The 15,070-nt window shown below is 44.9% G+C and overlaps 2 protein-coding genes and 1 non-coding gene across 3 annotated transcripts in view; 1 reads left to right on the forward strand and 2 right to left on the reverse strand.

Moving 5' to 3' along the window:
• On the forward strand, window positions 1–960 carry SCAND1 (SCAN domain containing 1). The gene has a single exon (XM_049650874.1). It carries the CDS (start codon window positions 168–170, stop codon window positions 705–707), a length of 540 nt encoding a protein of 179 aa, XP_049506831.1. The 5' UTR covers window positions 1–167; the 3' UTR covers window positions 708–960.
• A 991-nt stretch (window positions 961–1,951) lies between these two features.
• PHF20 (PHD finger protein 20) overlaps window positions 1,952–15,070 on the reverse strand; it is a 46,346-nt gene continuing 33,227 nt past the window's right edge. The window contains exons 7-9 of the mRNA XM_049650873.1: window positions 12,102–12,507; window positions 9,921–10,101; window positions 1,952–4,522 (exon numbers count right to left, since the gene is read on the reverse strand). Coding sequence (XP_049506830.1) covers window positions 4,380–4,522; window positions 9,921–10,101; window positions 12,102–12,507 — 730 coding nt within the window. The 3' untranslated portion in view covers window positions 1,952–4,379. The remainder of the gene's footprint in view (window positions 4,523–9,920; window positions 10,102–12,101; window positions 12,508–15,070) is intronic.
• LOC125937168 (U6 spliceosomal RNA) lies at window positions 13,544–13,650 on the reverse strand. Its single transcript, XR_007462270.1, has one exon. It is a non-coding gene; the product is annotated as a U6 spliceosomal RNA (small nuclear RNA).

The raw sequence follows: 15,070 nt of genomic DNA on the forward strand, positions 1-15,070 counted from the left end.
AGTTGGTGAGCTGGGCGCGCTGTTGGCCCTCCCCCGCCCGCCTGCCTGGAGGCCTTGTGGGATGGGCCTTGACGCGCGAAACGTCTCCCTCCTCAGCCAGCTCCCGCGCAGACGCAGTGCTGAGCCCACGCCTGCGGAACAAAGGGTGAGGTCCGGAGTTAGGAGTCATGGCTGCGACGGAGCCGAGCTTGGCGGCAGCTGCGGGCCTCAAGTCGCCGCCAGAGGAGGAAGAAGGAGCCGGCCTGAGCTCAGGTCCGGAGCGTAACTTTGCGGCGTCCTCGTCGAGCCCTAAGGCCCTACCGTCTGCCCCCGAACCCTCCAGTCCTAGCGCCGCGGTGTCTGAAGGGATTCCTACGCCTCCCGCGGCTGCCTCCGCGGCCCTCGAGCTGCCTCTGAGGCCCGCAGCCTTGGACTCCCCGCCGCGTGCCGAAGCCGCTCCGCGCTCCCCTCCACAGCCTGGCGGCTCCCGACCCGGCCCCGAGACGTTCCGCCAGCGTTTCCGGCAGTTCCGCTACCAGGATGCCGCAGGCCCGCGGGAGGCGTTCCGGCAGCTGCGGGAGCTCTCGCGCCAATGGCTGCGACCCGACATTCGCACGAAGGAGCAGATCGTGGAGATGCTGGTGCAGGAGCAGCTGCTCGCCATCCTGCCCGAGGCGGCGCGGGCTCGGCGGCTTCGCCGCCGCTCCGATGTGCGCATCACGGGCTGAGCGGCGGAGCTTCGGGCGGCCGGGCTCGGGAGTTCTCTGGACTGGGGCCACTATCGAGTCCGGGGGCTGAACCTGGCTCTCCGTTACGCGTTCCTGAGAAATGACTTTTGGGCAGCTCCAGTCGTCAGATATGTCCCTTTCGTTCGTCCTTTACTAGGTTTGTTTTCCCGAGCCTATTTACTTGCGACCTCCTTTTTGGCTGGTGGCGAGGCCAAGTTGGGAGCCCATGAGAATAAAGCCTTTGTTTTCTGTCCACTTGGCATTTGCTCGTTTTGTGGGATCATTAACGTGTTGGCTAGGCCTGGGCCTCCGCATCTGGAAAATTTTTCTCCTCGCCTCACAGGACCCCACTTGGGATTCCTTTGTTTAGTTGGGAGTCTACGGAAAGGGTTTTAACATTCTGGGTTCCGTATTCGCCCCGATGTCTCACTAGAATATGAAATTTGTTTTCCTACCTAAAAAGGTAGTGGAAAGTGGTTGTGGCAGGCAAAGAGCAATTCGGCCATCAACCTGCCCTTGGGGCACGGGCTTCCCAAAAGACCCAAGCCAGAGGGCTATTTTAGTGTTTAATGCAGGTCCTTTTGGAGAGCTCCTTGCGAGCTTTGGTTTAAGTCTCCAAAGTGATTCCTGCCATATTTTAGGCCCCTAAGATTTAACAACTGGTGTGAACTAACGAATTATTTTATTGCCGGTTCTACTCATTTTAATGTCTCTCCAACTGCCCCCCTTTATTTTTTTTTAATGAGCAATTGCTTAGAGAAGAATTTGGCAACATTGTAATTCACAAGCTCTGTTGTGAAATCTTAAAGCCTCCTCTTCCTTAAGTCTTGTGCCCACCCAGGAAGGAACTAATTGGGGTCTGTAGGCAGTTTGGATTGGCCTCAGAAAGGTCCCAATTGCAATGGGTGCCATCTCTTAATATGAGGAAGGCCAGACCTATCTTCCCTTAACTGCTCTCAACAATTGTAATTTAATAAGCCTGCAGCTCACACCACAAAGCATGAGCCAGACTGGGTTAGAGGCTGGTGTAGGGGCATTTTACTTTTGAAATTATTAAAGACCCTTAGATGAATTCAAAATTCTTTTGCATGCTTTCTTGGAATTTAGGATCTTAAGCTTGCATTTGCCTCCCTGCAGAAGATAAATCTGTTTACAGTGTAAAAGCAGACTTCCTTTAAAAAGTAAGGTTTATAGAAAATTATGTAATGCACATTAAAAGGGTACAGAACTTTATAGTAACATGATTGAAACATAGCAACAAAAACCTGTTTTATTTTTTTCCAAATACAGATACAGAAGTTTGCATGTTTTGCAAATATTGCTTCAAAGCAACATTTCTATATACAGCGCCTTCTGTTCTAATAGCGCGTAAACATAGATATGTATCCACAGTGCAATGTTGGCTCATCAAGGGTCCACCTTGCATAACACCATTTAAAGAAACAAAATGATTAGTCAAACCAGAACTGTTTTTGTCAAGGCAATTTTTTATAGGTGGATAGTTTTTCTCAAAAGAAAACTTAGGTAGTGTACATATTTCTAAACGGTAACAGTAATCTTTGCAAATAACAGTTTCCAGTGCTCCAACTTGGGGTTAATTCAACTTGACCCAGGAATTGGGGATGGAGCCCCTCAACATGGCTTTAAGTTAGAGAAGCACATTGAGGTTATCAGAACTTGGGAGTCATCCCTGCTTTCCTAAGGACAAAAGTCATGATGAGTGAAATGGGATTATTTCCTTTACAAAATTTAAACAATAGACCCAGTAACAGCCACTTGGCAAAATTAGGGTAATTCAGTTTCTGCTTCCATTTTTGAGAAAGACATGAGATTGACTCCCTTAAAGTTGTAGCTTCTCCAGATGTGATGCTCAAATGTATTTTCAGAAAACAAAAATCAGTAATCTAATAATACAACAGTCATCATACCTCACAGTTGTGGCTACAGAAAATCATCCTGTTTCATCCCTTTTCAGACACACAATTCTATAATGTGGCTGTCTGATAAATTATGCAAAATATAGATGTCATGCACACTCCTTGAACATTTCTTCCCCCACCAGAAACGCCAATGTTAGCAATGGGAAAGAGCCTCTTGTAGAGGAATCACGTCAGCTTTACTACAGATGTCACAGCCACATGTATTCCCTCTGATGGATAAGCTACAGCAGGTCAACTGGTCCTAAATTCATTTTATATCAAATGGTGAAGAAATCACTGGACAGAGCATTCCCTGAAACAGATTTTGGTACAGAGGCCTTCAAGACCACAATGACCTATGTGCCTTAAAGGCCTAATCATTCCGAAGGTCGCTGGAGATACTGTCATTGCTATAGAGATAATGGCTACTTCACGTTTACATAGTAAATATTTGCAGCATATAACATTACAGATTCATAAACCCATAATTAACTTGTGAGTGTTAATGGACAACTGTGCTTTGATTTTTGCCTTTAGTGATAAGTAAACTAAATGGTGAAAGGGGTCATTTCCTCAAAGCATGGAACGTTTTCTTTAACTTTGTCTAGCAAGGAAAAACAAAACAATATAGCAATTACAGGTGGAACAGTAACCTGCAAGACTAACAAATATTGTCTCAAAAGGTACAAACTGTACCTGGACCTTAAGCAGCATAATCACCTTGACCTCACAAAAAAATATAAACAGGAAATCTAAAGTGTTAAAGTATATTAAAACAATTCTGAAAACGTCAACTACTGAACATACACCCTTCTGGGAAGGAGAAAAGCGGCACATGTAGAATCTGAAGTTTGTTTACAACAATATAAAATAAGGTAATTCCCCAAACCACATCCTTTGTAACAAATCTTTACAGTGAAAAGTGTTCAAAATTTTGGGAACCATTTTTTGGACATTAAATAGAACTGGGAAGCTGTCAATATTAAGAAGTGGGTAGAAAACACTGTCCTTCGGGTTCCAGACCCTGCCTGCTTCAGTTTGGAATTCCTCCTAGATTATTACAGCGAGATTCTAGTTCCTCCACAGGCTGTATGGGCTCTGATACAAAAGACACAACCCAGCCAACTCTGGGGTAAAAGCATACAAAACTTGTCCCCGGTACCATGAAGTCATGCAAGACATGTGGTGAGAAAAGTGAAGAAGAGTCCTAAGGAGAAGGCAGGGCAGCCAAGGCCTCCACTCCCTCCCAACCTCCACAGAATGTGGAAGTCACGACATTCTCATGAAGCTGGAACAATGTAAATGATGCCTGCTGCCTAAATCCATGCCAGGTAGAAACCAGAAGGTTTGGCATGTGCCCCACCCTGACAAAAAAGTCAATTAAATAAGCTGCAAGTTGAATTTACAACTGTTTCCGACTAAACTTTTTTGGCTCTCATTCCATTTATCAGTGGCACGATTTCAAGTGAAGTTTGTGCAAAAAGACTCACTCACTCTCCATTCAACGATGTGCACAGAAGGGAATCCCAAGAGTCTATTTGCCACCTTCTTGGTAGGCTTCAAGATCAGAGTGCCCTGCCCTCCAGCAGCCAAAATGGCCCCTTTGTCCAATGTCCATCACACCCCTGCCCAGATCCCTGAAGTCAGTCGGTGTCACGTGCATTCGGCATGCTAGGTTTATTTATTTAAATATGCAAAGCTCCTCCTGCAGGTGCCCCAGGACTGTGCCCCCACTAGTTCTGGGTGCCCAGTTTCATGTTGAGCAGCAGAGTGCAATCTGCTGCACCTTGCCCAGGTCCATCAGCAGCTGCTTGATGCAATGTTTGAGCTGTGGAAGCCTGGCCAGCGGCTCTGGGGGCTCCAATTCCCCAGTGTAGTCCAGCCAGCTCTCCAACACTGTAGGCAGAAGAGAGAGAAGACCCAGTGAGTTCCCAACACTTCATCTGTAAGAACATCAGCAAGAATCTCAGCACCCTCTCCCATCTACTACTCATAGGGGGCAAGGAGGGAGGACCACTCAGGTGACACTGATTCTACACCCTCTCTACAAAGTATTACCCCTAGGACAAGGTTCAAATGCTTCAGAGCAGCACAGTCTAATAGAACTTTCTGCAGTGGAAATGGTTGATGTCTGTGTTGTCTATACAGTAACCACTAGCCACATGTAGCTAACTGAGCACTTAAAACCTGGCTGGTACAACTGTGTAACTAAATTCAAATTTTATTCAATTTTAATTAATTCAATAGCCACATATAGCTAGTGACTACTGTATTAGTGTAGCTCTGGAGTCCAGAAGGCTTTAAAGAACCCACCTTTCTCAGTGTTACTCCCCATTCTTTATAAGGCTTTCCCTCATTGGACATCAGAGAGCCTAATGTTTTAGAGCCTAATGTTCCCGTTAAGAAAAATAAGAATCTAGGGGACGCCTGGGTGGCTTAGTTAAGCATCCTACTTGGTTTTGGCTCAGGTCACGATCTTGAGGTTTGGGAGATCAAGCCCCGCATCAGGTTCTGTGCTAGACAACATGGAGCCTCCTTGGGATCCTCTCTCCCTCTCTCTCTGTCCCTCCTCTGCTTGTGTGTACTAGCACATGTGCTCTCTCTCTAAATACATAAACTTTAAAAGAAAATTTAAAGAAAAAAGAAAAATGAAGATCTAAAGGGATTTGAAAAGGTCTATTTTTATCACTATAAGCTCTGATTTGCTTCATATTCTTATCATCAGTAGCACAGAATACTCTGGTTTTATTTTCTAAGTATTTAATGTAAGATGTCCAATTACTAATGATCTTGATTGTATTGGTTCAATACCTAAAAAGCTGCCTTGCCTCTGAGAGCAGGGATTCCTCTATAGCAGACGTTTATTCTTCCCCAAGCCATTCCCTGAAGCTCAGGCATTTGGGGGAGAGACCACATTGGAACCATACATCTTTGACATGAAGCCAGCCCCTCCAGGGAGGCCCTGTGCTCACCCTAGCTTGCCTGGAGCCTTTCTAGTTCATAAATCAACCTGTACTGAGCATTTTCTGGACCCTTGAGCCAAAGGTACAGAAAGAGCAAGATGCACCCAGTGCCTGTTCCTCATGTAGCTTACAGCCTCACACATAATCCTTTTCCATCCTCAGATTTGGCCCTCCTCCTTTCTTCCCACCTTTCAAAATTCTTTGTTCCCTATAAGTTACTTCTCAAAGAAATCTTCCCCAACTCTACCCCCTGAATCTGGTCGCTGGGTTAAGAACGCTGTGCGATCACATGTTCTCCTCCTCTGGAGTACTTACCATGGTTTATAATTATATGTAATGGGATAATTTAATTAATACCTACCTCTACCACAAGATCAAGCTCCATGAGGGCAGAGGCCAAGTCTGCCTTGCTAACCACGATATCCCTAACACTCAATTATGCCTGAAACATAGTAGGCACTCAACAAAGGCAGTGGGAACGGCCTAGCAAAGCGCCCCACTGACTGCTTGGGCTTCACAGAGCTCACCTACCACCCTCTGATTTCTTGTTGGTATTTGGGGATTCCAAGAAGGAGAAACGGTCCCTCCCCTTCATCCCAACAAGTACAAGGACTTGAAAATAAGAAAAATAAGACTGCCTTTTCAGACATGAACTTGAAAGCCAAGAGTAAAGGATCAAAGTCATGTGAGAGTACTAGTGACCTGCTGAGCAAGAAAAACTCCATGGTGACCAATTTCAATACATCAGTAAGTCTTTAAGGAAAAAAACTAGAAGGGGGCACCTGGATGGCTCAGTCAGTTGAGTGTCCAACTTCAGCTCAGATCATGATATTATGGTTTGTGGGTTCAAAACCCACACTGGGCTTATTTGCTGTCAGCATCTGAGCCTGCTTCGGATCCTCTGTTCTCCCTGCACCTCCCTTGCTTGTGCTCTCTCTCTGCATCCCTCAAACATAAACAACAACAACAACAACAACAAACAAACAAAAAAAAAAAAACTAGGAGACAGGGGACTGCTTAGCAAAAGGGCATGAGAATAAACAGAATAAATGGAGAAAGAGGCCAAAAGTCAATGCCAGAAGAGCCCATCTAGATGAGTGTAGAAAAAAGGCAGTCAGGGGCGCCTGGGTGGCGCAGTCGGTTAAGCGTCCGACTTCAGCCAGGTCACGATCTCGCAGTCCGTGAGTTCGAGCCCCGAGTCAGGCTCTGGGCTGATGGCTCGGAGCCTGGAGCCTGTTTCCGATTCTGTGTCTCCCTCTCTCTCTGCCCCTCCCCCGTTCATGCTCTGTCTCTCTCTCTGTCCCAAAAATAAATAAAAAACGTTGAAAAAAGGCAGTCAGGATTCGCTGCGTCAATTCCAACAGAATGTCAGTCAGTCCATCTGTCCTTGACAAGATGATCCTACAACTGCTGAGAGACCCCTCTTATGGTCTTGTAACTACTTCAGATCTGGTACCAGGTTCACCAAAGACATACCCCAACACTATGGTGACCTGGGAGGCATGCACAGGGAGAAAGAACAGCAGACTAGAAGAGTCTAGGCTACTCAGTATTCTCTGAGCTTAGTGAAGAGGAGGGTTTAGAGACCCTAAGGTGGAAGCCTTCTCTCTAGATCTGTAGGACTGAAGACCAGACCCAGAACTGTATGTATTAGTAGCCACTAGTATCTTCTCTGGAGCCCAACATCCAGCAGGCCAGTCTTCTTTCTGTACTGTGTTCTGGACCATCACCCCATTTCTCTTTTAAGGAAGCTCAACAGCTTCTCAGCAATGTAATGATTCTAAGCAATGCAGGAGGTCACACAGGTAAAGTTTCATTTCAAATACACTCTCTCAGACCATCTAGATAGAGGCCAATGCCCCTTAAGGTAACATTTTTTTCTTAAAATAGTATTGCTCATGCTGGGGTGCCTGGGTGGCTCGGTCAGTTGAGCGTCCGACTCCGGCTCAGGTCATGATCTCGTGGTTCGTGGGTTCGTGCCCCGCATCAGGCTCCGTGCTGACAGCTTGGAGCCTGGAGCCTGCTTTGGATTCTGGGTCTCCCTCTCTCTCTGCCCCTCCCCCACTCATGTTCTGTCTCTCTCTCAGAAATAAACATTAAAAAAAAATTTAAAAAAAAAGTATTGCTCATCCTAAAAGATTCAATATTTTCATGATCATTAAAAATCTTTTGTTTACAACTGTTTACACTACTAAATTATTAAGCTATGGTTAGTACTGAAACAATAACTTTTTTTTTTTAATGTTTTTATTTATTTTTGAGACAGAGAGAGACAGAGCATGAGCAGGGGAGGGGCAGAGAGACAGCAAAACACAGAATCTGAAGCAGCCTCCAGGCTCTGAGGTGTCAGCACAGAGCCCGGACACGGGGCTCACACTCACGGACTGTGAGATCATGACCTGAGCTGAAGTCGGACGCTTAACCGACTGAGCCACCCAGGCACCCCAATAACTTTTTTAAAGTATAAATTAGTCAATATAATAGCTTACAAGGCTACTTCTTAAAAGGAATACTGTATCCAAATTCTTATAAAAGCTCAGTTTATCTTAATGGTATTTGGATGAACTGAAGAGTTGTCTCTACTGTAGCTGAAATAAAATAGGATTCTGATAAAAATACAATAGAAAAGTCTGTCTGAATAAAGTCTTTAAGAATTATAATTGATTTTCACACTTCAGAGCCTGGAGTTTCAGAACAAGAACAGAGTATGTGACCCCAGATCAGCAGGACACACAAGAGGCCCTCAAGCAGGTCAGAGAAGGGAGTCCAGGCTTATCCTCCTCACCACAGTGGCCATGAGACTGGGTGGGAGCAGCAAGTCAGTGAGTAAGAAGTGGGTAAAATCTGGGACACCTGGGTGGCTCCGTCAGTTGAGCGTCTGACTTTGGATCAGGTCATCTTGCTGCTCATGGGTTGGAGCCCCACATCAGGCTCTGTGTTGACAGCTCAGAGACTGGAGCCTGCTTTGGATTCTGTGTCTCCCTCTCTCTCTCCCCATCCCTGATCACACTCTCTCTCAAAAATAAACAAATCTTAAAAGATTTTTTTAAAAAAGAAAAAAAAAAGAAGTGGGTAAACTCTGATGTCTGCTCTAAGGCCAGGCTCCTCTGGCAACAGAACATTCTCCCTGTTTCCACAGTGCTAATCCAGGGACCCAGAACCACTCCTACTGCCATTCTCTCAAAACCCATAATTTCTAGTCTGGCATTTAATCCTCTTTTAACTAGCAAATAGCAAGGTTTTCAGACAGTGGCATCAGTTACAATTCTAAGGAACCCAAGAAAACCTTTTAGGAGTAAAAGAGACAGAAACACTCCCCCTTCAGAAATGCCCTCAGAAGGGACCCTGAATTAGTCTCCCATTCCTAGTTCCTCAGGAGTGCCTCAGAGGCAGGAAAGAAGCATAAAGGCATAGAGTTCTCACTTTCCTCCAACAGGGGAACCCTTTCCCAGTCAAGCCAGTCCTTTCATCACCCACCGAGTCACCCCCTCTCCAGCAGAAAACCTCACTCTCTTCAAGGCTCCACTTCACACCCAAGACTTCCAGAAAGCCTTCCTGTTTCCCCTCACACACTTCTTTGGCAGGGCCTCAGCCATACACGTGCCCTGACCTATGGGCCCTCATGACTCTAGCTCACATAACATATGCTATTTTTCTGAGTTATTTCATGAAAGTAGTTTTATGTCCCCAATATAGTAACAGTAGACAATATATTCAGAATCCTCAAACGGAATATTTATTTTTAAATTTGGCTCCATTTTAAGATTGAAACAAAAAAATTAAGAAATAAGTGAACTATCAAGAAGGAATTCTATCTTCAAAAACCAAGCTGGTGACATTCTAGGGATCAAAAGTCTGAACTTGATCAAGTTTATCATGACAAGGCCCATCTGTTACCACTAACACCTGGGAGAAATACCCAGGGGCTATCCAAATGACTCAGTCAAGTTCTTAAATCTCTACTGATAAAGAAGAAAGGCCTCATTTTAGATTTTATGAAAGGCTGAAATAAAAGGTTTCTTCAGATTAATCCTCAAAGACATCCAAAACCTCTACTAAGTCAAAGTTGAAATTCCTCACAGAACTTGGTTGGCAAAGGTTTGCTCAGATCGCACACGGCCTGCAGAGAGTCCAGGCACTCTTTCCCACTCTGCTTTGAGGAAGGCACTGGGTAAGTGAAGGAGGCCTCCTGATATCACACAGACCTTAGCAGTGCCTGGTAAATACTAAAAGTAAAGCTTGCCCATCTTGAGAGAAGGATGGGGGTGGATGAGACCGAAAAGAAAGGAGGCAAGAATACAGCTATCTGTGGAGAGCCAGAGGAGTCCTACCATCCAGCTCCTTCTCGATGGAGTCCATCCTATGTGTGACTTCATCCTGAAGAGATTCCACATGGGTCAGCAAGTTAAACTGCCACTGGTGCTGGGAGCTCAGCAGCCCCTCTCCTCTGTCCAGCAGCTTCCGAGCCGGGGCTTCCTCAGGTAGGACCTTTTTGGAGACATATTCCCTCACCTAGGAATGCAATGGCATTTAAGTTACTGAGTGGAGACAGTTCCCAGTCCCTTCTCAAACAGCCAGTGTTTGCAACCATCTGAAAAACCAGTTGCAGCTTGAATATTCCAAACCTCTATCTCCTTCTCCTCCTGTCTTGCACACCAGGCAGAAGCATGTACCAATCGCAAACACCATAAGGCAGCACGGGCCTCAAGGCCTCATAGCTGCTTCCCAGTGACTGGCCCAATGCCCCAGTCTGAAACAGGCCTCACGGAATGGCTCTAGAGCCCTGAGGTTAGAGTAGAGCAGGGTGGGTGCAGACAGGGGTTAGTATGTTAGTTGGCAGGAATCAAAGCAGTGTTAAGTCCTCGTTCCATGTCCTGCTGAATGTGTGAGCCTGGATTAGTTCTTCTGCCTCTCTGAGCCTCTGCTACCTTACAGGAAAGATGGAAATAGTAAAACCTATTTTAAAGGTTCATGAGAATGAAACAGGATAAGGTTTATAAAACACAGTGCTGGCTTAAGGTCAGCTTGCCATCAACGAAAGAGATTTTTAATCATAGTTGTCTTGCTTAGGCCCAGTATTTTCTCATTTTTTTATTATGGGGCAGCTATCTCTAGGAAATCTGTCTAGTCTTCAGAATCACAAACTTTCTCTGGGGTTTGTGATCTCAACCATTCATTCATTCATTCATTCATACATTCATTCATTCATTTGAAATGAAATACGGCCTAGCTAATATTTATTTAGAGCTGACTATGCAAAGCTTTGTGCTGAGAGCTTTTCACAGATACACTGCACAATAATGGAGAAGACACAGTCACTGGCCTCTCCCACAGGTAGGTGAAGAGACATATCCAAGGAGGTAAAGTGACCTGCTCATGTATCACACAGTACGTGTCTAAGCTCAGACTTGAAACTGGGTCTCACGAGCCTTGCCCAGCACTGTTTAGACACTGGCAAGGGCACAGGCTGAATGAGGTACAATGCCCGCCTTTGAGGGGCTTATAATCTAGGATGCCCCACTTGGCAGTATGTACTAACACATCTAAAGCTGGTGATGCCAACCACAGGGTAAAGTCTGAAAGGAAGGATAACAAGGATGGAGAAGCTCTCCAATTACACAAAGCCCTACTGACCAACCGAGGACAGGGCAGAATAACACCAGTGAATAGTTAAAGATGATAACACAAGCAGGACAACAACACAAAAAGGCTCTAGAAGAGCATGACTTAAATAACAAAAAATTGAGAGGTATTCTTGGGAAAGGTGATGAAAGCAGCAAATATTCTGATGAAATGGACTGTTCTTATGTCAAGGCTACAAAGTTAAATGTCAGAGTAAAGCTATCACAAAATTGTACTGAAAACCTTATTTTTAACAAAACACTTGGCTCATCCTTTGCTCATGCTAAGAATCAGCAGCAAGGTGGAATTACAATGTAAACCCTGTTAAGGAAAAAACTCATTTTCCTAACTTACTTCCATTTATCAAGTGCCAATCAACCCTTTTCTCCTTGCTTCTTCCCACCTCCACCCCCAAACCCTAGTGATTATGTGGTTTTGTGGACATTTCCTGCAATCAATGGTCTCTGGTTTACCTGGTCTCTCCTGCCTTTGCACCCATTTTTACAGACCAAAAACATACCTACAATAAGCACATTTAAATACAATCTTAGACTAAAAACAATTTTACAACAAACATCTCCCAAAGAACCCTAGGAGGGGAACTCAAGCATTCATACACTAAATTAAGAACAAATAATACATGTGGGGGCGCCTGGGTGGCTCAGTCGGTTAAATGTCCAACTTCGGCTCAGATCATGATCTCATCGCTTGTGAGTTTGAGCCCCGCGTCGGGCTCTGTGCTGACAGCTTGGAGCCTGGAGCCTGCTTCAGATTCTGTGTCTCCCTCTCTCTCTGTCCCTAATCCATTCACATTCTGTCTCTGTCTCTCTCAAAAATAAATAAACATTAAAAAAAAAAAAAAAAAGAACAAATACATGTGAACCACATACCTTTAGGGAGCTAGATTTGGAGTCACTGTCCCCCCTACTCCTGTCTTGGTCTAGAGGCCAGCCCAGACGCGGAGAAAGAGAATCATCACCGTTCTCACGGAGGGGGTTGACTGCATCGTCGAGGGCAGAGCCCCGTGTTTCCACCACCAGCTTCTGCTCCACAGCAGGGTAATAGGCGCGGGGCTTCTGATAGCAGTGCTCGCTGGTGATATAGGACTCCTCCACAGACCGGGGTAGGGGCAGGGGCAAGGGCTTCTCCACTGCCCCATTCAAAGTTCTATAGCTTGGGACTTCCTCCTTGCTCCTGGCTTCAGTAACGTGGATGTGTTTGGAATGAGGTCTCCCCTCCCCTGAGTGCTGTTTCCAAGGCTGACACCACAGCTGCAGATCAGGATGCTGTCTGCTTCTGTTGGGAGGGAAACATAGAAAGGGCTCTAGAGTACCTGGGACCATTACAGGGGTTTCTCCTGTAATGGCCCAGGAGTTCCCACTTGGGCCATTTGGCCACGAGCCACCATTTGCCAAGCAAAAAGGAACATAAATCCATGGTCTCTGAGGAGACCACTTGCAGGCAAGCTCCCACTGTGGACTCACTCACAGTGAGTAAGACTGGACTTGGAGTCAGAAGACCTGACTAGATTTCAGTTCAACCACTGATTAGCAGTGCAGCTGGGATGAGTCACTCAGCCAGACTCATTCCCATTCCTTCCTCTGCAGAACTAGACTAACCCTCTATCTGCCATTAGCCACTGAATTTAATACAGATTAAGTGAATTAATTCAAATAAAAGTACTCTGTTAGCAGCAAAGTACTCTTCAAATATGAGTTACTAAAAATAACCTTAACTTATTAATAAGTAGGCATGATAACCCTGGTGTGCAATAGCACTCGGTTACAAAAATGCACTGATGACGGGGCAAGGGGGTAGGAATCAAAGTCATCTACATAAAAGCTGTTAATAATTTTTTTTTAATTTTTCTAAAATCTTTTATTCTCACCATTCCAAAGAGCAAACCTTATTGTTAAAGAACAGAGATTCTGGGGTGCCTGGGTGGCTCAGTCGGTTAAGCGTCCAACTTCAGCTCAGGTCATGATCTCGCAGTTCATGGGTTCAAGCCCTACATCAGGCTCTGTGCTGACAGCTCAGAGCCTGGAGGCTGCTTCGGATTCTGTGTCTCCCTCTCTCTCTAACCCCTCCCCCACTCGCACTCTGTCTCTCTCTCAAAAATAAGTAAATGTTTTAAAAAAATAAGAAAGAAAGAACAAACGAACAGGGGATTCTGATCCTTTCTTGAACCACACGTCCCTTTGAGAATCTGTTGAAAGCCCTGCCTACATGTATGTGCACCTAAAACTCTGTGTTATCACTTTAGTCTTCCAGAATCATTCACTGTTTTAGTTTTGACCCAATAGAGGGTCATTAAATTAATCTATTGGATCATAATCAGTTGCAGCGCTTCACGAATTTATGCATTATCCTTGTGTAGGGGCCAGACTAATCTTCTCCATATGGTTCCAATTTTAGTCTACATACTGCCGAAGTGAGCATCATAATCAATCGTAGAAAAAAGAAAAACAGAATATAAAATATCAGAGTGTACCATTCTAAGAAAGAGTCACTGTCCTGTGAAATTTTAGTTTCAATTTTATACATGTGAGTAATTTAAAATGTATTTCTTACTGCGGGATACACATTTTAAGTTTAAAAGCCACTACCCTAGATAAACTTCACCTTTTACCTCTTCTTTACTACCCCAAACTTCTATAATTACCTTTGATCATTAAATGAAAAGAAGGAAAAAAGGAAGGGAGGGAGGGAGAGAAGGAAAACACAACAGTGGATTTCTTGAATAAGACCCATCAGTTCCCAGAGTTCCTGGCTGGGAAGGCAGTGCCCTCTAGGGAGTGTTTGGAAACAAAGACACAGACAGGTGCTACCTACTCCTATTTGGTTCAGAGATGGACAGATATGTGAAGTGACCTTTCTAATTGCCACAATGACTGACAGGTACTACTGACATTTAGTTCACTGAATCCGAGAATGCCTAACATTCTATAATGCTTCGAACAATCCTACATGATTGGGATAAAGAAGAATCATCCCACGATATAGTCAACAGTGTCTTCCCAGCCCCCAACTGAAAAACACTGAAACCAGATCGGCAGAAAATCACAAACTTAACTCATCAGCAACTCCATATATGGGTACCCCTCCACACCTACTTGACTGAAGCCTTCCTGCACAAATGGAATAGACCAGAGTGATCTTACAGAACCTAACATTCTGTTCCCAAGGAGCTACAACTAACCTCTCTCACTCCAGCAATCACCAACACCCCTTCTATCCACTGGGGAAGGAGAGGAAATGACGAGAGTATCAAGGTAGCCTAGGTCCCTGGATCACCCCCAAGGGGGTATCACAGACTGTACCAGGAATCCAAGATACCAGACACACCTCTGAAATCCTAACTGCATCAGGAAAAATGAGGATCACTGTTAACTTTCAGGTGTACTTAGTCTGAAATCTGTTAACTGGAGCATATAAGCCACAATATAGACCTTCTCTTGCATGAAAATCACAAGTCTTTGCTTCCTCCTCCCTAGAATTTTTGCCCTCCCAGGTAAGACCTAAAACCCCAGCTACTACTCCACACAAAGATAACCCTGGCCTTTCTTTGTGCACCCTGTCAATCATGAAGATGGTACGTATAGCCACATGTCACTTTTTAAATGACAACAAATGCTCTGAAGTTACTGAGTTTTGCATTTGAAAATAATAAACCTGCCAGGCCACTTAGGAACAGTATTTCTGAGAATGAAGACCTAGAGCTTGTGACAACAGAGACTATCCATGTGTACACATACGGGGATCACCTCCCTCCCCGCCCCCAGGATCTTTTCTCCACATATAATGATGAACAAGATCACCCTATACCCTCTTCTGAACTGCTAGGAGAAGTCAGATTTAA

The sequence above is a fragment of the Panthera uncia genome (assembly GCF_023721935.1).
Source record: "Panthera uncia isolate 11264 chromosome A3 unlocalized genomic scaffold, Puncia_PCG_1.0 HiC_scaffold_11, whole genome shotgun sequence".
Taxonomy (NCBI): domain Eukaryota; kingdom Metazoa; phylum Chordata; class Mammalia; order Carnivora; family Felidae; genus Panthera; species Panthera uncia.

What these genes read in the sequence shown, in the direction of transcription:
- SCAND1 (XM_049650874.1), top strand. Translation starts at nt 168, where the DNA reads ATGGCTGCGACGGAGCCGAGCTTGGCGGCAGCTGCGGGCCTCAAGTCG.